At 39.0% G+C, this 25,212-nt stretch overlaps 1 protein-coding gene across 5 annotated transcripts in view; it reads right to left on the reverse strand.

Annotated features, from left to right (window-relative positions):
- The window catches only part of RNF38 (ring finger protein 38), a 113,087-nt gene extending 88,110 nt beyond the window's left edge, over positions 1 to 24,977 (reverse strand). For 4 of the 5 annotated variants that reach the window (XM_032477990.1, XM_032477989.1, XM_032477988.1 and 1 more), the window contains exon 1: positions 24,637 to 24,977. In XM_032477990.1, the coding sequence (XP_032333881.1) occupies positions 24,637 to 24,889 (253 nt within the window). In that variant the 5' untranslated portion in view covers positions 24,890 to 24,977. Of the gene's footprint in view, positions 1 to 13,365; positions 13,493 to 24,636 lie in introns of those variants that run through there. The other variant, XM_032477996.1, reaches the window with a different exon arrangement.
- Between the last annotated feature and the right edge of the window lie 235 nt (positions 24,978 to 25,212).

The following is a 25,212-nucleotide window of genomic DNA, read 5'->3' on the forward strand; positions in this document are numbered from 1 at the left end:
CAGAAATAAATTCAGGAGGAACTGCAAATGCGGTACTGAACTTTATCTCAATTAAGAAGGTTTTGTTTCTTAAGCACAAATATACAAAGGAGCCAACTCTCAACCATCTCCAGTGGAAGGAAGCTAGGAGGCCAATAAATCTAAAATTGCACTCTTTTTCCCTAATTCTTTTTTTCTTACATAGATCACCATTTGACCAGATCACAGAAAAATCAGTCCAGTAATTCTTAATTTTTCTAGCATCAGTAGGGAGTAGAAGCTACACCTGATTAATTTTCTTTATATCAGTTAATCTAATAAATAATTTTTACTTCAGCCATCTTTACTGATACTATTCCAAAATATAACATACATTCCTCTGCTTTATAAAACATTAAATCCAAAGTATTTAAAAAATTTTCAAGATACATATCATCATTAACATCAATTATCAAACTCTAATATATGCTACTATAGAATCAAAGGAGAACCAGACATTTGCTTTCCTGAATGCCAGGCTCTTGGGGTTTTTTTTTTCCAATGATCTAAGCTCTGACTTGTCCCTCCTGGGCTGAGGGTTTCTCTTGGCCTCTTCCTGCAATTCAGCTCTTAGCACACTAGACTCTTTATGAGTGCCCATTGCCTCTGTTCCTGGCTAGCTCAAAAGCCCCACACCTGGGTGGGTCCAGAATTGCTACATCCATGTTTTACCAGATATGAAGACCAGCAGACTGGGTTGTTTTGATCATCGTGTTGACTTCTTTAATGACAAATGTATTTTAGAATTATACGATATAAGAACCTTAGTGATAAGAATTCAATCTCCCTGTTTTATAGATGAGTAAACTCCAGGAAGATGAAGTGATTCATCTGCAGTCACAGGGTTATTTAGTGGCAGAAAAGATACTAATATTTCAGAACTGCTGGTTTCTAGTCCAAGTGCTTTTTGCACTACTTACATTAACACTCACAGCCTCCAAGATTATCATACAATAAGGTACAAGATGACAAAACCACTAAGGGAACCAAACTTTACCAAAATTCTTTAAGTTCAAGCACACTAGTGCTTCTAGGAATAAGACAACAGAACCCAGAAATCTGATTTCTGCTAGATGAACTTGTGTTAAGGTAGGACTAGCTTTATCACAGGTGCTCGCTTTCTTCCAGAACATGGAGGCACCTGACTCAGGACTCAGTCCTATTTAAACCAAACATAAGCTATAACTCTCTCACAGAACCACACATTCTGCATTCAGGTAATAGTTTAGAGTAGGACATGCTTTAAAAAGACTCTCTCTGAATTTAAACCATTCATTTGGCAATTCATCTTTTATTTTTTAACTTTTTTCTACTGAGTTATAAGAGAACGGCATGCATCTATCCTTTCAACAGAATTATGCTCACACCATGAAATTTTGATAGTCTGCAAATGGGCATAGACAGTAATATTTAAATAGTTTAAAAGTCTTTGTTCAAAATAACACATGTATGTGTTAAGAGAGAAGATCTACAGCTGTATCAAAAGGATCAGAGTCACTATCAGTAATACAAAGTTTTCAGGCTGTGGAGGCAAGACAGCTAGCTCACTGCTGGCTGCAGAATGCCCAACAACAAGTTTGCTCTGGGGGATTAGAGAGGTGGGTGGGATGGTATAGCTCAGTGGCAGACTGCACACTTACCATGCACGAGGTCCTGGGTTCAACTCCTAGTATCTCCTTTCAAATAAATAAATAAATAAACCTAATTACCTCCACATACACACACAAAAGTTTGCTCTCTTCACACACCAACCTTTCTGGTATGCAGAACTTCAAAACAGTGGTAATCTTGAGAAACTAGAGTTCCCCAGTCACAAGATTGGGAGACAAGTCCATTATATATACTAAGTCTACTATATCTTCCCACCAACATATCACCAATTCTGTCTCTTAATCATAGAGCATCAAGATATTTTTTGTTTGTTTTTTTTTTGGGGGGGGGGTAATTAGGTTTATTTATTTATTTTTAATGGAGGTACTGGGGATTGAAACCAGGACCTCATGCATGTTAGGCATGCACTCTACCACTGAGCTGAGCTATACCCTCCCCTCCAAGATATTTTTTAAGAAAGCAAGATTGCCCTCCATGGCCATACACTGAAAAGGAGTAAGGGGTGGAGACATGATGGGGGAGTCCCTAAGGTAAAGAACCTTCTAGCAACCACAAACTTGCAAAAACCTACCCTGAAATTACTTCATCTCAATTAGTACTATCTCCTCTTAGGGTTAAATTTACTAATTGTATTAAGATATTAATCCCTTTTATTCATTCAAAAATAAAACCTTTTTGTCAAACATCAGGGATGCAATATTGTCCTCATCTGGTACTTTGAATATTTAATATTTTGAGAATAAATCCATTATCATGATTTTATAAGCTGTGATCATCAATCCCCTTAGAGTTTTCAACACTGAAGAATTATTTAATGTTTAACACCTTGGATGCAAGAGAAAGAGAGAAAAAGAAAGTGTGTATATGTGTGTATTAGAGAGTATGTGTACATACTCCACATTCCATTACATACAGAACGCATAAAACATTAACCCTAAATACTGTATGTTGCTTATACAGAAATCCTTTCCCTCCACCACCACTAATGATTATTAATTTTTCACTTTAAAGGCATGTAGATCTTTGAAATTTTTATTTTCCTATTCATCTTCTACTACCATGTAAAATGCTAAGAATGAGTTTCAACTGATATCGGTGTTCTTCCAAAAGAAAAACAGAGAAAGAATTATTTATTCAGGAAATCTGTGAACACAAGATTCTTCACAGTGGTAACACAGCACAAATGCTGTTTTACACCTATGTATTTTTAGACTATTGCTGTGTAATACTTTAGAGGAAAAATTCTTATCTTGATGCAAAAAAAAATTTTTTTTAACTTAAAAGGCAGAGAAATTCAATTCATTCACCAAAATCATACCTCTTAATATCTGAAAACTATACTCAGGGCCAGTATCAGTGCTTCTAATTAAAGATCACAAATGTATTTTAAAAAAAAATTTTTCTTGTGGTTTATTAAGTTCCTGATAAACTGCCTATAAAACAATTTGAGGATTAAAGACATTAATGACCAATAAACACATTAGAAATTCCAATTCTCCCATTTATAGGCACAGCACAATTATTTGATATAAGCACACCTTCTCCACAACTCCATACAGGTGTCTGACAAACAAAGAAGGTAGTGGAGAGTATTAAAAATAGGGTGTTGTTAGTGATTAGCAGAGGTGAAGGCGCGGGTGGAGGGTGGAATGGGTAAAGAGGATCAACTATATGATGATGGATACAAACAATTTTTGGTGGTAAGCATGCTGTAGTGCATACATTATTAGACATACAATGTTGCACACATGAAACATAATGTTATAAACCAATGCTACCTCAAAATAAACAATTATATATATCGGAAGGAAGGAAGGAGAAGGAATAGGTTTTGCTTTTTGCAAAATTGATGGTTTACTTCTCTAGCATAAGTGACCATAAGAAGGAAGAAACTAACCTAGCCCAAAATTTAAGCAACCAAATAGTAAATTTAGAGGCAGAAAAAAAAAGAACTTTTATCTCTATTGGTTTAGTCAAGCTATCACATACACATATACATATACATACTGGAGTAAATGCAAATGGAGTGACAACAAAATATGTGGGTGCAAGTGCCTGCCCCACACTACCCCCACCACAAGAACAGGGTTGATTCAGAGAGTGAAGAAATCAAAACACAGTGGTAGAAAACAGGCTTTTCCTAGGCCCAGGAACACGTAATGGACTGGGAGAAGCAACTAGTGTAACCAGAGGGATAAACAAGTATAAAGAAACAAAGGGCCACCAGAAGGTCGCCATCAGCAATGAGAAACAGTTTCTGAGACCACTCGTTATGTCCAGCTTTCCCAGATGAGAGATGGGAGAAGAGGGGAACAGGCACAAATATTCTGGATACTAGAGGCATATACCACTAAGAGAAAGAGATTTTTTTTCATGAAATCCCCCATCACCCACATGAAATTCTCACAAGATGAGCTACCTGCTTTTGCTCTAATTCCATTCTGTGCATATTTCATACGGAGCAGCTACTAAGTGCCAGGCATTATATAAGCACTGGGAACATCATGATGGTGAACACAAGAGTCATTCTTCCCATGCCAAACTCCTGGTTAGGAGAACGTTCACTGGGATAACATACCAAAGTTATATTAGGAGAGACGGCTAAATAAGAGAGAGGTCTTGGTCTGTCCTATAAATGTTCAGTTTTGAAGAATATGATGATCAAAGCCACCTTACTAGATGAAGCCAGGAAGTAGCTAATCCAGGCTTGAACACAAGCTGTCAAAGATTGCCCTGCTCCTGGCCAAAAAAAAAAAAAGGTTATAGAAAAGGAAGGGAAGTCAAAGGAGAATGGGCTTCTGGGAACTCACTCAAGACAAAGTGAAAAATTATCTGCAGCCTCTTCTGATTCACTTTCTTTGTGATCAGTTACAATCAAGACCAAACTCTTCTGCTAAAGGACAGACTCATCAGTCCTGCCAGACACAGTGGGACAAGCATAGGGCCACATATGGAAACCCATAAATGAGTAATTGTAAATTTAGTTAAGGGTTATGAAGAAAAAACAGTGTAATGAGACAGCAGAGAAGCAGAACCTCCCTAGACAGGGAGGCCAAGGAAAGCTGAATGCTAATGGAGGAGTAGGAACTGAGCACTCAAAGGGCACAGTGAACAGTCTATGCAGGAAAAACAGCTTATGAGAGGGAAAGGAAAAACTGGATAAGTTCAAGTGCAACAGGAAACCAATGAATGGTTTTAAGTAGCCATATGATCCATTCTTTTAAAAGCTCTCTTGGCTGCTGTGCAGAAAAAATGAAAGGGAAGCCAGAGAATTGTAAGGTAAGTCACATCCTATCATCATTCTTCTGCTCAGTGATCACATCTCATTCAGAACAAAAGTCATAAACAAAATCTTTATAATGGCCAAGAAGGTCATCACCCTACTTCCTGCTACTCTCCTCCTTGAGCCACTCAGAATTCCCTCCTGCCTCTTGAAGACAGCAAGCACCCCTCTGCCTCAGGGCTTCTCCACCTACAGTTTGATCCTCACTTCCTTCAGGTCTCAGCTCACATGTCACCACACCAAAGAGGCCTTCTTTGGCTGATGGGTTTAAATAGCACCCACTCCTTTCATTCTTTGCTCATCTTTCCCTACCCTGCTGTATTTTTCTTCTTAGTACTTACCATATTTATGACATCTTATATATTTATCAGTTATTGTCTGTCTTACATCACTGGAATGTAAACTTCATCATAAGAGCAGAGGTTTTAACCTGTTCTTGTTCACTACCGTATATCCAGTAAGTGACCTGGTACACAGCAGACATATTTACTTGTTGCATTTAAGTGATTAGAAAAGACTTTCCATGTTACAAATTAATAAACTTGTACTTTCAATTTGGATACAAGTCTCCTGTTATCTAGACAGTGTGAATCTGATTGCCTATAGATATGCAGAAAAAAAAAGTCCAGTTTCTGGGCCCATGAAATTGAATACTAGCCCCCAGGCCCTGGAAAACTCACAACAGTATCATCCTGGGGGCCATAACCCAGAGGCTCTTCAAGAAGTATTTCCATTTAGATTTCATTATCAATTGTTTTCAATATGAACTTTGGGGTAAGGCAAATTATACTGGGCAAAAATTATTTGAAACAACTCAGAGAAGGAGTAATGGAGGAATGACGGTACTGACTCACACGTATATGAAGATATGTACATATTATATTTGAACAAAGACAAGTAGGTATGATGCTCTGAGATTAGCTTATTCTTCCAAATAACGGAACTACACTCTCCAGTCTGTCCATCTGGTTTCCCTATTCATCTCCCTGATTGTGAAGAAACAGACTGTATCATTTTTCTCTGCAAAATCCCTAACTCAGGCTGCTCTCCCAGGAAGGGTGACTGAAAAACACTACCCTGAAACTCTTGATGAATTAAGAGCAAGCAAAGCTCTGGATTATGTCAATGAAATGCAAACCTTAATCATATCTTTTAAATGTTTAAACCAGGTTTATCAGTCATATAGATCATCAACTCATGTAATCCTATACAGAATCTGTGAAAATATGGATCCTGGAAACTACAGTACTCATCCAACAAATTAATTCACAGTACTCACCCAATGAACTGATGTACATTTATTGTATAGCTAGGAATGGAAGGCAACAGCAAAACAATTTAAAATACAGATAAATCTAAATAACTACTGTAAATTTGGCTACATAATTGCAGGAAAACATTTTTAAAAAATCAATCTAAGAAGATGGGTATAGCTCAATGGTAGAGCGTGTGCTGGGTCCTGGGCTCAATTCCCAGTACCTCCATTAAAAAAAAAATCATTCTAAAAAGAAAATATGTAACATATAAAAATGACAAATAAATAAAACTATAGATAATATTTACAAAGAAAAAAGAGAATGGAGAAGTACAGATGTACTGAAATGCTTATCTAAAAATTACAAGGAAGTAAAGAAACAATCCCCTTTAAAATAGCACCCAAAGTAATAAAATATCTGGGAATAAATCTAACCAAGGAGGTGAAAGAATTATACACAGAAAACTATAAACCATTGATGAAGGAAATTAAAGAAGACTTTAAAAAATGGAAAGATATTCCATGCTCTTGGATTGGAAGAATCAATATTGTTAAAATGGTCACACTGCCCAAGGCAATCTACAGATTTAATGCAATCCCTATCCAATTACCCAGGACATATTTCACAGAACTAGAAAAAATCATAATAAAATTCATATGGAACCATCAAAGACCTAGAATTGCCAAAGCGTTACTGAAGAGAAAGAAAGAGGCTGGAGGAATAACTCTCCCAGACTTCAGACAATACTATAGAGCTACAGTCATCAAGACAGCATGGTATTGGTACCAAAACAGACATATAGACCAATGGAACAGAATAGAGAGCCCAGAAATGAACCCACAAACTTTTGGTCAACTCATCTTTGACAAAGGAGGCAAGAATATACATTGGAATAAAGACAGTCTCTTCAGCAAATGGTGATGGGAAAACTGGACAGCAGCATGTAAAACAATGAAGCTAGAACACTCCCTTACACCATATACAAAAATCAACTCAAAATGGATTAAAGACTTAAACATAAGACAAGATACAATAAACCTCCTAGAGGAAAACATAGGCAAAACATTATCTGACATACATTTCAAAAATTTTCTCCTAGAAGAAATAAAAGCAAGAATAAACAAATGGGACCTAATGAAACTTACAAGCTTCTGCACAGCAAAGGAAACCAGAAATAAAACAAGAAGAAAACCTATGGAATGGGAGAAAATTTTTGCAAGTGAAACCGACAAAGGCTTGATCTCCAGAATATATAAGCAGCTCATACGACTCAATAAGAAAAAAATAAACAACCCAATCCAAAAATGGGCAGAAGACCTAAACAAGCAATTCTCCAAGGAAGACATACAAATGATCAAAAAGCACATGAAAAAATGCTCAATATCACTAATTATCAGAGAAATGCAAATCAAAACTACAATGAGGTATCACCTCACACCAGTCAGAATGGCCGTCATTCAAAAATCCACAAATGACAAATGCTGGAGAGGCTGTGGAGAAAGGGGAACCCTCCTACACTGCTGGTGGGAATGCAGTTTGGTGCAGCCACTATGGAAAACAGTGTGGAGATTCCTCAAAAGACTAGGAATAGACTTACCATATGACCCAGGAATCCCACTCCTGGGCTTGTATCCAGAAGGAAATCTACTTCAGGATGACACCTGCACCCCAATGTTCATAGCAGCACTATTTACAATAGCCAAAACATGGAAACAGCCTAAATGTCCATCAACAGGTGACTGGATAAAGAAGATGTGGTATATTTATATAATGGAATACTACTCAGCCATAAAAACTGACAACATAATGCCATTTGCAGCAACATGGATGCTCCTGGAGAATGTCATTCTAAGTGAAGTAAGCCAGAAAGAGAAAGAAAAATACCACATGAGATCGCTCATATGTGGAATCTAAAAGACAAAAACAAAAACAAACAAACAAACAAAAACAAAGCATAAATAAAGGACAGAAATAGACTCACAGACAGAGAATACAGACTTGTGGTTACCAGGGGGGTGGAGGGTGGGAAGGGATAGACTGGGATTTCAAAATTGTAGAATAGACTACACTGTATAGCACAGGGAAATATACACAAAATGTTATGATAACTGACAGAGAAAAAAATGTGACAATGAGTGTGTATATGTCCATGAATAACTGAAAAATTGTGCTGAACACTGGAATTTGACACAACATTGTAAAATGATTATAAATCAATAAAAAATGTTAAAAAAATAAAAAATAATAATTACAAGGATACAAAAGATACTATTTAGCTCTGCCTCTGACAATTAGAGAAAATTTAAAGGGCTTTTTAAAATCTACATGGACCAATAATATATGAAAAGATGCTCAATACTGTTAACCACTAGGGAAATACAAATCAAAACTGCAATGAACTACCGATGTACCCCCTGGAGGATGGCTAGAATCAAAAAGACAGATAAAAACAGGTACTGATGAGAATGTGCAGAAATTAGGACTCTGATACATTGCTGGTGGAAACGTAAAATGAAATGGTGCAAACAGTTTGGAAAAGTTTAGCAGTTCATCAGAAGGGTAGGCATAGTTATAATTTAACCTAGTAATTCCACTCTTAGGTGTGTGTGTGCATATCTAAAAGAAATGTAAACATAGGTCCATGCAAAATCTAGTACACAAATGTTTATCACAGCATTATTCATAAAGGTCCAAAAGAGGATGCAACCCAAATGTCCATCAACTGCTAGAGGGAAAAATAAAATGCAGTATATACAAACTGAATATTATTTGTTTATGAAAAGGAACAAAGTGTTGATATATGTTACAACATGGATGAACCTGAAAATACTATGCCAAGTGGAAGAAACCAATCATAAAAGACTATATATTATATAATTCCACTTGTATAAAAGGTCCAGAATAGGCAAATCTATAGAAAAAGAAAGTAGATAGTCATTTCCTAGGCTTAAGGTGGGAGGAATGGAGAGTAACTGCCAATGGGTACTGGGTACAGGGTTTCTTTTCCAGGCAATGAAAAGATTCTGAAATTAGACAGTGGTGAGAGTTGTACAACTGTGAATATACAAAAATAACAAAAGTCATTGAATTGTATACTTTGTATGGGTGAACTATCTGATATGTGAGTTATATCTCAATAAAGCTGTTGAATTTTATAAAAGAATGAGGTGAGGGGCACAATGGGAGGTGTTTGGGGTACTTGTAATATCATACTTCTTGACCTACGAATTGACAAAAGTGTATTCACACTGTGATGATTTAAAGCTGAAAACTTACAAGACGTGCATGTTTTATATGTATATCATACATCCAATAAAGGTTCCAGCAAAGAATAACTAGATCTATTAAGTACTAACTTGAGAGATCCAAGATATAAAATGGAAACAAAGCAAGTTTCAAAACACTATATACAGTATGATCCATTTTTTATAAATTTACACATATACATGTATGTGTGTGCACAGTAAAACACACACACACAGACGAGTATACACACCAACCTGTTCTCAGTGATCTCTGAAGAATTCAAGTAAAGGGACTTTTATTTTCTCTTACACATATTTCTGTAATGTTTGAATTTTTTGCCATGTGCATTTTTGTAATCAGAAGATAATAAATGCATACATTAAAAAACTTTTAAGGCATACAAAAATAATAAAGGTAAGAAAAGAAATTCCTGAATCATTTTACAAAAATATAGAAATAATAAATCCAAGAATAAAAGACAATCTTTTTTTTAAATAATAGCAACCATCATTTGATTGCTTACTATGTCATAGGCATATACATTAGCTAACTTTCATTATACCTATTTTATAGATTTTACAGGTAATAGGACAAAAGAGAGATTTTAATCCAATCAGAACAGAATAAAATACAGTTTATTAAGAATAAGAAAGCTCATAAAATCATATTTTCAAAGAAAATTTTTAAACATAACACAATGAACTCACTCATACTTTTTTAAAGCCAGAAAATGATATAATTTTCTTAAAAAAAAAAATTCACCAAAATTAACTACTTCCCCCACACACTCCCCAACTGAAAACTGAATGGAATAAGCCAAAAAACAAAACAGAAATGGTTACTGCCTCATCCTCCCAAAAAGACTATTTTTTCATGCTACCAAAATCCTGGTATCAAGGACGGCACAAGGAAGGAAAATTACAGGCCTTTTCTCCTACAATTTTGTAATTTGGGACATACCAAAGCCCTATATACTAACAAATCAATCTAGTACTGTAAGATTCATTACAAAAATTCAGGGATAATTCCGTACTAAAAATTGATTAATGTACCTCAGCACATAAATAGGTCAAAGAGACATAATCTCTAAGGGTAGATAACTGGGTTGGAAGACTTTTGACAAACATCCTTTCTAAGAAAAGCACTTTATAAATAAAAATACTGCTTCTTTAATTTGTGACGTTTCAGACCCACACAGCCAACCTCACAATGAAGCACACTTCAGTGAAGAAAAACAGTGATGCATACCTGAGGCAGCCTCATTTGACTATAGTCAAGTATATGACATTTTTCTGGATGTTGTAGTCTAGCCGATAAAACAAGAAAAAAATAACAGAGGAAAATATTGAAAAGGAGTCTAAATTAGCAACATTTGCCAATAATAAAGCTGTCCAACTGGAATACCCAGGAAAAATCTATAAAAAAATTATTAAAATAACTAAAAGAACTCAGCAAACAGGCAGGTTTTTAAATACATAAAAATCAGCAGTTTTTTCCTAACATCAGCAAAGCTCAAAAAGTATGATGAAAAACATCCCAGTGTCAAAAGCAAGAAAAATGTAAAATATTATGGAACTGACATCAGGTGAATTAAATTACAAAATTCTGCTAAGGTACATACTACAGCGCATAAAAAGAGCAAGTGGAAAGAAATCAAGTTAATAGATGAAAAGACTCAATAGTGTGAAAAGATTGATTATTTCCAACTTAATAAATATAATGCTTTTCCAATCTGTGTATCACTGGGATTTTTGTAATAATCCTGACAAAAACTTTTTAAAAAATATATCTGGAAATGGAAAAAAAGCATGTTATGAAAGCCAAGTCTGCTTCCAAAATAACTACAAGGAGCTGCCCTACCATGCATTTATCCATACAAAACTACAACAAGTGAAATGTGCAATACTGGTGCCAGAATTCTGAGACAGATCAATAGAACAGAGTGCAGAAACAGATCTAAGCATTAATGGAAATTCAGTATGATTTAAAATGTCATGTTAACTAAATAAGGAACTGGTTAAATTGAGGTAATCCATTATCAAATAAAATGGAATATTGCAGAATTTTTAAGAATGAGATGGAGTATACCAATGTAGAAAGATGGTCACAGTATAGTATGTTTAAAAAAAAAAAAATCCACCAACATAGAGAATAGGAAGTACAATGTGATCCCTTGTGATTGATTAATTAAAGAGCCAAGCGTGTATAGAAAATGTCTGGAAAGATACACATACCAAAATAGTACTGTCACTACCTCTGGGATTACAATAAAGAGAGGAACAAGAATGGAGAGTCCATCAGTCATTGTCCTCACAGTGAAGAGATGGGAAACTCAGAATAATCTGAAGGGGCTTTATTTAGGAAAGGAATAATTACAAAATTGGGAGGTGAGGCCTACAGAAACCACAGGGATGAACGGGAACCAGGACTAGCAATAGCAGAACAATTACTGCTCTGGCCCCCAAAAAAATCAGGACAAGAGAGCACCAGAATCCAGGTAAGATAACACATGCTACCCTGAGAGGAGAGGGGATAAACATGCTGACCTCACCCTCCTCCTTCCCTTCACTCTCCTCTTAAGGCTGAACCAAACAGAAGCCAGAAGACCTGCGAACTCTTTCTTTGGGGTAAATAGCCAGGAGAAAAAGGGGTCAAAGACAGGTCTGGAGAAGTAAGCGGAGGGTATCTGGCCCAGATTTCCCCTATCTTTTTATAAAATTAATTATATAAATAGAAGAACAGTATCTTCAGTAAAAGTTAAAACCTTACATAGAAAGCTAAAATCCCATCCTCCATAATCCTCAATCCTTCTCCAGAAGTAATCACCTTTATTATCATCATTTGATGGGGTTTGTCATTGACACACACTCACCACAATAAACTATATAGAATTGTGAAGTGTTATTTGCTTAACATGAACAGTATTAATTACTCTATTACTTCTTGTAACCTTTTTTTTTCTTCACCACTTTCAGTTCAGTTATAAAATAACACTCAAGAAACCAAGATGAATGGTTTGAGTCGCCTCTGGGTTATTTATATTCTATCTCAGTGGCTCTCAAAATATCCCCTCCCCCTCCAGCTGTATTAGCATCACCTAGGAATCTGTTTAAAAGCACACACACACACACACACACACACCCCGCCGTGAAGTGAATCAAAAGCTCAGGAGGTGGGGCCCAGTAATCTTCCTTTTAACCAGCCCTCCCCTATTATGCAGCCTCAAAGTTTGAGGGCCACTTCTCCATCACCTGTGCCCTAGCTAGAAATCTGCTTTTTAACTACATCCCAGGGTGACACAGAAGTAAACTGTGAAATGCCAGTCTAGCTCTGAGCTGTAAACCTAACCCCAATACATATTACCTGCACCTACCTGCCCACAGAGTATCTGTGACTGGCTTTGGGGATGGGAAGGGGGGAGGCCAGCAGAAAGAGCAATGGTTTTTATCCTCTCTGCACTTAAATCTATCACTCCTGTGGGAAAAACATCATCACTGCATGCCCTAGTTAGGCAGAGCATGTTAGCAGTGTCATCTTTGGTGCGTGACAGATAGCTCATAACTACCATTAAACTACTCTGGAAATGTATTGCTCTTAGGTGTCAATGTTATATCATAAGTTCTCATTTTTCTTTTAAAATAAGTGAACTCCAATTTTAACCCCAGGCATAATAAAATTATATAAGACTAGCTAACCTTTGTTTGTATCACTAATATTGTAACAGGAATCCATTTTAAAACAAACCACTGAGATACACCTTTTCCACTTTAACAAGGATACCTTTATCAACATCTACAAGTGTATCAACCCTCCACTTCCATGCTGCAGCCTCCACCTCTACATAGCTTATGGGGAAGGGAAAAGGTCCCCGGAATTTCATGTTTAACTCCCCACTGCCTCCCTCTAAGGCTCAGAAATCTTATTTTAAAACTTGCACCCTAAAGCCCTTACCTCAGCCTCTTCCTTTGCTCTTCTCCCGTGTTCCTCCACTGAGTTTCAGGTCTGTCCTGGGTCACAGGCAAAAACATGTTGACTTTCTCAGGAAATCTGCCAGGGTAACTACATTCACGTTTGTGCTTGAGAATCATACTGTCTCAACTGCTCATTGCAGCCTGACTCAGGCTAATACAAAGATCTGCTTTTTTAAGGCACTTCCAGTTTCACTTCTAGTTCCTACCAAGCTTATGCCCCGCCCCAGTGCAGCACAGCCCCCTCAATTCCAAGCTTTCCTGACTCAGGAACTAGCACGGTAAATTCTGTGGGGCCCAAACCCAATCTGACTTGCCTCTCCCTTCTTAAAGTAATCTCAGAATCAAAATTTCTAAAGCCCCTTTTCAATTTGCTATCTTTTCTTCTATAGAAAGAAAGTTTTAATCAAGACTTAAATTTGGGTCTTGGATTTTTAATTACATAGCATCAGGAAAAATAATATAACTATTCTATCAAATAATTTGATTTCAAAAGGAAACATGTTTACATCTCAAAAGTGCTATAAAAAGATTTTGGTATGGTAAAACTAGTTTGATTTCTACCCCCACATCACAGAATTATTTATGTTAAAACCACTTAAGTCAATTGAGGCAGCGTTCATTTTTTAAAAGATTTTATTCTACCAATAGTTAGACTCAAAATATATACAGAATTATCTAAATATTCTGCAGTCAAATTCTGACTTTAGTTTTGATTTCAACAGCGAAATAAATAACTTCATGAACTGCACACAAATTCACTTTAAGAAAGCAAATCTTTTGACCTGTTGCCTTTGTTGCGTTTTGGATTTATTGCCATTGTTGTTTTTAAGCACAAAATGGTAGCTTTTATTCAAAATTAAAGCTCAAAATTATCATGGAATAGTAATTCCTGTTATATATTTCAATAATACATGCACAGTTTTTAATAGAAACATTGGATAATTAGATCACAAAAGTTCATGATTCATATTCTTCATACATAGTAAAGACAGTAATAATAATGTCTTCAATTAGAGCCCCCAAAATACTGTAACTCTTAGACATGTTCTGAAGCTAAAGTTCTCAAAGAAATGCAAACCAGTAAATGGGTGGAAATTCCTGAGTTATCCGGATTTAATCAGCTTTCATCCTGCCTGAATGGAAAGACCATCTTCCTCCTATGAATTAACTCTCATTTTGCTTAGTAATTTGAAAGACGGAAAACTCATTTTTCCTTTACAGGTATCCATAAACAAAGCAGAAGAAAAAGATTGAGTTGGCAGTGCACAACTTAAAAAAAAAAAGACCATGTTCCAAAAGTCTATTACTGTACCTGGTTTTGACCTTAGAATCCTATTTTCCCATTGAACATTTTCTAAATGGTTGGCCCACAAATGCCTATTAAGCCTGCAACATGGACAAAATATTAGAAATACTAAAAGTGCTTGAGAAAAATCTACTCAAACTCAGATTCCAACTTTAGGCCACCTAAAGACAGAGAATTTTTAACAAGCATTCCAACCAAGTTTGAAGTAGTTCTTTTGGGAACCTCTATGTTACATTATCTTCCTCAAATAATCTACTGGGTCAGACAACATCAACACAGCACAAGACTCTCAAAGTGATGCCTGAAATATCCATATTCTATGCTGCTAAATAAAGGGATATGTTTATGCTTTAGCTTGTGACAAATCATAGTTTATTATGGAAATTAAGAAGGCTAAAAAGAAGTCTAACATCCATTCCTGTGCTAATTTTGGGAAAAGGGATTTTCATACCCACAGAAACGTAGGATTCATAAGCTCCTCTGAGTGGGACCAAATTTTTCCAGGGGAAGTTCTGTTTGTATCTGCTTAAGTGCTCAAATAAGCACTCAGTTAAGACCAATGTTCAGAATCATAGAACATGGGAGATTTTCTAAGAAGCAATTTAAATATATCTGATCTGAAGTGAACCCACTCTGATGCAGGTACTCCTACTTCTTATTACATGAAGAAGTAATGAATGACTAAAAAGAAAATCAATTAAATAATCCTAACACAAAAATTCAGAACTTAAAAAAAAAAAGGTGTATTTCTCAGGAAGACAGAAGGTAAAATTGAACACTGAAATCTCTTTAGTTCAACCTTATGTTACCAAAACCAACTGCTATGTTTGCTTAGGCTATCTATAAAGTGAGATGCAGTAAAGCACGTTGGCTAAAAATACAGACTCTGGAATAAGACTACTTGGGTTCATATCCTAGATAACACTCTTAATAACTGCATCATCTCTAGTAAGTAACTTAACCTCTCTATGCTCCAGTTTCTTCATCTGCACAATAAGGGATAATAATAGCATCAATCTTAGAGGGCTGTAGTGAAAAGTAAATGAATTAATCCACTTAGAACAGAGCCTTGCACATAATCAGCGCACAATAAGTGACCATTATTATCTAGACATTAAAAAATAAGTAGGATTTGGAAAAACTGAAGGAAGACAGGCATTCCAAGCTCAAGTAACAGTCAACAGAGCAGAGGTGAAAGAAGTGATGCACATAAGGACAACAGGGCATTCTAATTCCCTGGAGAATATTCATGAAGAATAGTAGAGACTGGAATAATGAAGATTCAATTATGCTGGCCTTGAATGCCAGACCAAAAAATGTTTCTTTTACTTAGAAGGCAGCCACTTAAACTTTTGATCTGATTAGATCTGTGCTTCAGCAATGTTAATTATAAATGGTTATATAATATCACTACCATTAGTGCAATTTTGATGTTTTCTGCCCTCCTATTAGGGGTTAGCAGACCCCAAAATTCACTCATTCAGCTAACACTGCAGGAGTCTACTGCTAAACTGTTGCATATCTGAATCATATCTGAAACCTTCACTGTGTATGGTACATAGTAGGCATTCAAAATGTTTTATCATTACTTTTACTGGCCTCCAGAGAGCTGTGAAGTAAACAGAGGTTAATCTCGAAAAGAAATGATAAATGAAGCAAACAAAGTTGCCAAATAACAGTTCATAATTAAGCTAAAACGTATGTCACTGCTGATCAATACATTTGCCTAAAACAGTGTGGGGGAGGGGGACGGGAATCAACCTGACTTCATTAAAAGCAGATAAAATGGATCTTTGCATATTTTAAAATCTCCTAAAAACTTAGCTGTCAAATTGGTACAGTCTTTTCAAGGATTACTTGGGCAATATCTTTGTAATGGACTCCCCAGTATTATTGTTTTCCCCTGAATTTTAGAATTTTATTGCACTCACGTTTATGAGACAAAACAGTAGTAGAATAAGTGAAATCATAACACGTTAAAGAGATTTATGTGTTCTAATAACTTTTTAAATACTTAATGATTCTTACCAGTGTGCTCTTGTTTTATTTTATTTTTGTTGAACTATAGTCAATTACAATGTATCAATTTCTGATGCACAGCACAATGTCCCAGTCATGTATATGCATACATATATTCATTTTCATATTGCTTTCATTAAAGGCTATTATAAGGTATTGAACACAGTTCCCTGTGCTATACAGAAGAAACTTTTTAAAATCTATTTTTATATACAGTGGCTAACATCTGTAAATCTCAAACTCCGAAATTTATCCCTTCCCACCCCCTTTCCCCATATTCTTATGTGAAGATAAATTTAAGGTAGATTTCCTCAAGATATCTGCACTCCGATGTTCACTGCAGCATTACTCACAAGAGCTAAGCTAAAGAACCTCAGTGTCTGATGAATGAATGGATGAAGATGTCATCGTATATTCACACAGTGTGATACTATTCAACCATAAGAAGGAAATCCTGCCGTTTGTGACAACATGGATGAAACTGGAGAACATAATGTTAAGTGAAATAAGCCAAATAGAGAAAGACAAATACTGTGTATATCTCATTTATACGCAGACTCGAAAAAGAAAAAATTCTTTTAATTTAAAAAGTCAAACTCATAGAAACAGACTAGAACGGTGGTTACCAGGGTCTGGGGAGTGGAGGAAATGAGATGTTGGTCAAAGGGCACAAGCTTTCAGTTATAAGATAAATAAGTTCTGAGGCTCTCATGTACAGCACGGTGACTATAGCTAATAATATTGTACTTGCTGTTTCTCAAAATTTGCTGAGAATAGATCTTAAGCATTCTCATAAAAAAAAGTAACTGTGAGGTGATGCATGTATTAATTAACCTGATAGTGGTCTTCATTTCACTAGGTATACAAATATCAAACCATCACATTGCACAGTTTATAAATATACACAATTTTACTCGTCAATAAAAAAGGTTGATTTCAAACAGGAAAAAAAAATCATGCTAGACAACAAAAATAAAGGTACAACTCCTGACCTGACTCCAACAAGTAGAGGAAGGGTCAGCTCACAGTAGCTGTAGGTTTCTGTGGCGTATATACTATCTACCTGGCTGCTTCATCAACCACAGATATCAGTGCTAAATGCAACAAAAAGGACTCCTTTCCCCTCACCTTGAGTGAGGACAATTGGAGTCCACTATCCTAAAGTCTAAAGATAACCTTTGCAGTCAATTGCTTGGTGCATTTCTGAAAAGAAAAGAAAGAAGGGAAGGGGAGGGGAGGGGAGGGGAGGGGAGAGGTGGGGGGAGAAGAGGAGAGGAAAAAATTTTGTTTGAGACACTAGTAGGAGTACTATACTAATAGTTAACATAGTTAAAAAAAAAAGTGTTCACTCGAAGATTGATTGCCAACAGAGCTTAGAAGCACATCATGACAGGATGGTTGATATAAATTTATTAAGCACATATTTTCAGGTAAATTGATTTTTTCCTAGTGGTGGCAGGGGAAAATCAGCTTCCCAAAATGTCAGTCAGTGCTAACTTTTAGAAACATAAAACAAAAAAAAAACAAACAAAAAAGAAACAGATTAGTAAGAACACCTCCTAGATAGTAAGCAAATTATGTATTTGGCTTTCTTGGGCAATCATTCTGGCTAAACAAAGTAGGCCTGGATTTCTACATACCTTCTTCTAAAGTACTTTGCAGTTACAATTTTAGACTAGAAAAAAAAAGTTTCAGCTGTCTTGTGCTTTTTAAAGCTTCACGTATCTTGCAAGTATTAGAATTTAAAACCCTGAAATGTATTCACTTAAACACGTTCCAGTCAGCATTACCAACAACACTCCATTATCCATTTTGGTACTGTCTCCAGATGATTTCTAATCCCCGCCTGACTTCTCCCTACCAACAAGTACTTGGATACCATCTTTACCCTGCCTTCCCCCATTACTTGGTTGTGCTTAGGGAATTATAATTACAGTGATCCCGCCTTTAGAACATCCTCAGAGCACAAAGCCTCTTTGTATGATTGGGGGTGAGGGGGGCGCCTTCCAGGCTCCACAGCAAAGGGTGGGTGGTGGCAACACAGACAGCAACGAAGGAAGAGAAGATGGGGCCACGCTGGTGGCCCTCGGGTCTGGCTCAATATTGTTCAAGGGGTTTTACTTGTGGGAGCCCAGGCCAAAGGTTCAGCAGAGCCTCTGCACCCCTCCCACAAGGAGAGGAAGGGACAGGGCCTGTCCTGACAGATGGGCAGATCACCACCAAGCCCAGAAGGCCAGGGAGCAAAAGGAAGAATTAAAATAGGCAGAAGAGAAAGCAGTAGCTGAAGCATCATCCTCTATACTGCGCTCAGTACTGCAGGTAATGAAGTCTTGGACAGTGAAGCTATCACCCCAATGAATCAGCGTTAGTACTGATATTACCAGCAATAGGTGCTCACTCAAATACGTATTGAGACATCAACAAAAATCTGCACAGGAAGACAAATCTATTAAAATTTTTTTAAAAATAGGATAGCGTAAAAGCCAACTGAAAAGCACATTTTGTTTGTTTGTTTATGTGGGGGGAGGTAATTAGGTCTATTTATTTATTCCTAGAGGAGGTACTGTGGATTGAACCCAGGACCTCATGCATGCTAAGCGTGTGCTCTACCACTGGAGCTATACCCTCCCACCAAAAATACTTTTTGTTAATTATGAGAGTCCCACCTCCTAGTTGCAAAAGTGATTATGAAATGAATGCTTGTTTTACCATACCCTGCTACTTCAGTCTTATCTCCAAAACTGCTCACTTTCCAGCTCTGTGACAGTGAAACAAGTTTCAACTGAAGATCAGTGAGCAGCAACTACAAACACTGAAATCAAAGGTGCTGAAGCAGAACACAGACAGGTAACTCTCAACTCAAGGAACATCCTGGAAGCCCTACAAAATGTCCTAGGACTTAATTGCTTGCTGCTCTCTCTTCCACTTAGGTATTTCTTCTCTTACCACTACTTCCCTTCTTTCATCAAGGTCAGAAGGTTATATCAAAACTCACAATCTCTCCACAAATCTCTCTCACAAAAGCGGACAATGCAGTGACAGCTCTCCGTATCACGGCTGGAGGAAGCTACTGATAAACCCTAGTATAATCCCATCAATCTCCTCCACTTGCCCAACAACACTCTGGTTAACTGTTCGTTCTAAGCAGTCTGTAGAATAGCACTAATATCCATTTAAACAGAACAGGAAAAAAAAAAAAAACACTATGAAACTGCTTTGGGTAAGGCCTATAGGTAAGAACTATTTATTCTCCTTGTGTAGGCACAACCATTTTCATTAAACATTCTCAGCTTTTGTTTACGTATGTTTTCTTCAAAAAAAAACTCCTTCAAGACAGTAGCAAAAACACAATGGAACTCTCTACCCATCACCCTCAATCATGTTTAAAAATAATAATAAAAAAAATCCAACAGAAACCACTTCAAATTGTATCTCTCCCTTGAGCCCGCAGAACAGCACTCTTCCATGACAACTGTTCTGTAAAACACACTGCCATTATTTGCAAAAGCAGTAGGAAGTCCAGCCTTGTCCTTGGTTCAGCACTCCCCCTTCCTCTCTCCAAGAAAAAAAATGAAACAGCAGGAAGCATAAACAACCACTTAATGGAAAATACAAATGGGTAAATATTTTCAAAATTGGCTAAAAAGCCTCAGGTCTTAAGAAATTCAGGAATGCTGATGTAGGGGGAAATAGGGAGAGAAAAATAATATCGTATTCCCCCTCAAAGTGAGCACTGTACAAATGCAAGAGCAAATGTGGTGCACAGCTACTTTCTCTCCTTCACTTGCCAGATGCTCATCTTTTTAATGATTTCTCTCTTCTTTTCAGAAATAACGGTATTTTTTCAAACTGTTTAGTCTGTATATACTTCTCTAGCTCGATAACAAATTTTACAATTTTGAGCTGAACTCTTCGGTTCAACCGAGCATGGTGATGAAAAGCCAGGGGTAGGTCCCTTCCCATGAAAAGTTCACGTGGAGATAACTCTTTGGGAGCCCCAGGTCCAGCACAAACCATCTCTCTTGGCAGAGCCTATGGTGAGTATGGTCAGGTTACAGCAGGACCAACAGTTCCAAAGTCGCAGGGCCGTGCTATTTCATAGAGCACCTTTGTGAGGATGAAAAAGGGGTGCCCCTTCTAAGGGGACACATTTTCTTTCACACAAGGTGTTCATCTTGGTAACTGGGGCACAAAATGGATTTCCACTCCCACTTGCTAACCAAAACAAGTGCCCTTGTGCTGGATGCAAGCTATATAGCAGCCCTGCAATAATGTACCTGGGGCAACACTACACCTCCAAGTAGGTTTCCAAAAGAACCTCACCAAAGACAAACAGGCATTTCACAAATTTCATTATCAGAAATCCTCACATTTGTTAATATAAATTCATTCAATTAGGACAAGAGCAAAAAAGGTCTAGCAGAGAAGGAAAACTAGCAAATTTGGGAGAAGAAAACTCTTCCACCTAGAAGGATAATCAGTAGTTTCTAAAGCCCCTAATCTTTGACTACAGGTTCAAATAGCTGAACTTCAAATACATGTTCTAAGCTAAAACACTAAAACAATCACTAACATCTGCAGAGAAAGGTATGATCACATGCATTTACTTCTGGGGGTTTACTTTCTCCAATTTGCTAGTTTTCCTTCTCAGTCAGACATTTCTTTGCTTCTGTTCTAACTATTAAAACCATATATACTGACAAGTGGTTAAGGTTTATAAAACCTGATAAACAACCCTCTTCGATGGTGGGCCCCTTAGCTACCTGCATGAAAATAAGAGGAATAGACAAACTGGATTATGAAGGGCTTAACATTCAATGGCTTCCAACTCTACCATTCTTTTACGCCCTACAAAAAAGCTAAATATCACATGGGTCCAAATTAGTCCCAGTCATGCAGGAGGGACAACAGAAGGCAGCCTGGGGGCTAGGCTGGGCAAAGGAACACAGCCCAGAGTCATAAGAAACCTAAGGCAGTAGTTCTCAGTTAGTGTGCATCATAATCTACTGGGGAACTTGCTCAGAATCAGATTTCTGGGTCCCTCCCTGTATCTGATAGATCAGAATGTCCTGGAGCACTTATATTTTGACAAAGCTTAAACTGCTGACCTGGGTCCACTAGAAGTTTAGAAAGACTGGGAAATCCTCCACGCCTATCAGCTGTTCCAAAATAAAAGTCATCCATCACAAAACTAGGCTTTGCAGGTCAGAAAGGGGTGAGAAAAGGATCACCAGCCTGCATGCTTAACAGGCTGTGCTAGGCTGGAGCCTGTAGCTAGTTTCATTATTATGGGACTAAAAACCCTGGGCTTTGTAAACAAGAAATTTTTTTACATGTGAGAAATATTTCAAACATCTGAAAAATATTTAAAATAATATAATGAATATCTCTGTACCCCACATCCAAAAGAAGCAAATCTTCATTTGCAATTATCTGATTCAGTTTTTTTTTTAATAATAGAATACTAGATGTAATTAAAGCCCTTTGTGTACCCCTGACCAATCCCATTCCTCACCTGCTCTTGGCAGAGATAACCACTACTCTGAATCCGGTGTTAGTTGTTACCATGCATGTTTTTATACTATTACTATGTATGTACACAGATACAGACAATATTATTTTGCACCTTTTATGATTTTATGCAAGTAGAAACATTCTCTTCTGTTACTTTCTCCCCTACTCCATATTATATTTGTAAGATTCCATTTTAATGCATGTGGCTATAGTTTATTTTTCACAATGCTGTAATATTCCATTGTGTGGAACTGTCTAACAATTTATGTATTCCCCTGTTGGTGGACATTTAAGCAGCAATGAATATTCTTGAACTTTTGTACTTATTTTCTTAGACAGCAATGAATATTCTTGAACTTTTGTACTTATTTTCTTAGACAAGTGTGCAAAGATTTCTTAGAGTATATAGCCAGAAATGGACATTTTAGGTACATAGGTTTAGTTTGCCCTCCTTCAACTAGACATCACTATACTACTCTCCAAAGTGGTGGCATCCATTTACATTCCCACTAGCAGTATACAAAAGGTGATTTCCCCAAAACCTTACTAACACTTGGTTATCACAACATTAAATTTTTGCCAATCTGGTGAGTGTGAAATGGCATCTCATTGATGTTTTGGTTTGCATTTCCTTGATTTTAAGTCTTTGACAGGTAAGTTCTCATGCTTTTATATATATATAGAGAGAGAGATATATATCTCTCAAATATATGTTTCTCAGTTTTTTAATAAAATTTAATCCATCTTGTCTGAATCAAGGCACTTCCTCCCAAAGAACCCTGCCAACAGCCGCCACAGCTGGAAAGCTGAGGTATGGGAGGGCAACAAGCAAACAGCTGGCTTAAACATGGAACCATCTAGGACAAAGGGCCCTAATTAATGCATTTGCTAATTAGTCTTTCCCTTCCCTCTTTTGTCAAGCCTTACTTCCAAGACAATACTACGAACCCACAGCCTTAGAATGGAAGAGAGAATGGGGGTGGGGAGTACCGAGCAAAAACATTTATCTTCAAAGTGCTTACAACTGTCTCTACTCAAAGAATATGAAGTGATTGCAGACCAATACCTTTTACTCAACCTTGTAAGATACCATCTACCTCTAACAGACTCCTTTCAAATTCATTACCTTTGGCTCCCTCATTGGAACAGCCCAATTTTTTTCCCTACACTAGACACTGTCCCCCTCCCTTCAGCAACCCTTTCGTCTTCCTTCCCCCAAAATGACTAAATATCCTCTCCTTTCCCCTAATTCTACAGCTTGTTTTCTAGCTCCACAGGGCCCTCTTCATTGCCTAAAACTCTGCTCTCTCTCTCTCTCTGGCCTCTAGAACCGCAAGTCCCTTTCCAAGATGCATCCACAGTGAAAACAACCCACCCAATCACCCACCCAAAAGAAAAAAGGGAACACCATGCGGTACATGGCCCTATTACACGCCAAGCAGGCGGGTCCCAATCCTCTTACTTCCTTCCCCCTTCACGTCTGGGATAGCTGTTCTTTCTCTGGAGGGTCCTCAAGTGTGACAGGTCCAGACTACCTGGGAAAACCTCCTTCGGTCTTCTGTGGCAGAAATGCCTCTACTAGAGCCACTTGTTTGGGGCGTGAACGAAACTCGGGCCATTTCGTGAAAAAGACACCTTACGGGTGCGTCTCCACAAAAGCAGACAGGCCTCCTTTACACTAATTCCAGCTGGATTGGTTTAGTCTGTGCAGTGGTGAGGAAGGTGGCCTGGCAGAGATGAAATGGTCCCCGCGATGAGAAGTTTCCAAAGCTCTGACCCACTCACTCAAGAAAGCCCTCTTCCTAGAGAGTACAACCTCACAGGAGTCTCTCCCCCTGCAGTTCCCCAAATCGGCTCCCAAGGACACCACTGCGCCCCCAAAGCAGCCCCCGCTCCTCGGTCCCAGCCTGCAGGAGATTCTTTCTCCTAAGCCAGCCCAAAACGCGCAGGGTGGGCGTGCCTGGTACCGGGGCCTAGCGCCCGCTTCTCCGCGATCAATCTCCCTCGGTTCTCCCGGGCTGGGGGCGCTTCCTCCTCCCAGACTCCCCTGCTCGGGGCTCGGGCCGGCCCAGAGTGACCCTGGGTCCCAGGCAGGCTACGACTCTCGCCGGCTATGTGACCTTGGGCAAGTCACTTCCCCCCATAAGCCTCCGCCCAGCGGAGACCTAGAGAGGTCCTGCCCTGCCCACCCTAGGGGAGGGGGTTACCCACCCGGTGGGAAAACGCTTTGTGAGCCGCTCGGCGCGGCGGGGACGCAGAGCTCACAGGGGCTCCGGGGCCGGACAAAGCTGACCCGGACAACGCTCCACCCCCTCCGTGGGGCCGGGCGGCAGGACCACACGCCTCCGGGCCCCCCCACCCCGGGACCAACCCACGCCCCTCCCCGCCTGGCCCGCTCCCTGGACCCCGTACCTGCTCCCGGCGTTCGGCTGCAGGCGCCGCCACCCTGGGCGCCCGCTCGGAGAGGCCCGTGGCCCTGAGGGCTGAGGCGACCGGCGGCAGCGGGCTCGGGCCGGGGCGGCGGCGGTGGGGGGCGCGGGCGGCGCGGGGGCCCGAGCTCGGCGGGGCCCGGCCTGGGAGACGACGACTGAGGCTGGAAGTGCGCGGCGGCCGCAGCTGCTGAAGCGGCGGCGGCGGCGACCGCGGCGGCGGCGCTTCCGCTCATGGCGGGGCCGCGGGCAGCGGCTCCGGCTGCGACTCGACTCCGGCGCGGCGGGGGCTGGCTGGGCCCCGGCCGGCAGCGGCAGTGGCGGTGGCGGCGACGGAGGCGGCTCCCGGAGGGGAAGGAGGCGGAGCCGGGAAGCGGCGGCGGAGGGGGCGGGGACGCCGAGAGGGCGGGGACGCCGAGCCGCCGCCGCCAATGGGCGGCGGGTTCCTCGGCCAGCCGTGGTTCCCGGGCTGGGCGGGCGGCGCGGTGGGGCATCCTCTGCTGCTGCCGCTCGCACAGGCGTGGAGGCTGAGGGCCGTCCGCCGGGAAAGCCCAGCTCT

This window comes from Camelus ferus, chromosome 4 (genome assembly GCF_009834535.1).
Source record: "Camelus ferus isolate YT-003-E chromosome 4, BCGSAC_Cfer_1.0, whole genome shotgun sequence".
Classification (NCBI taxonomy): Eukaryota; Metazoa; Chordata; class Mammalia; order Artiodactyla; family Camelidae; genus Camelus; species Camelus ferus.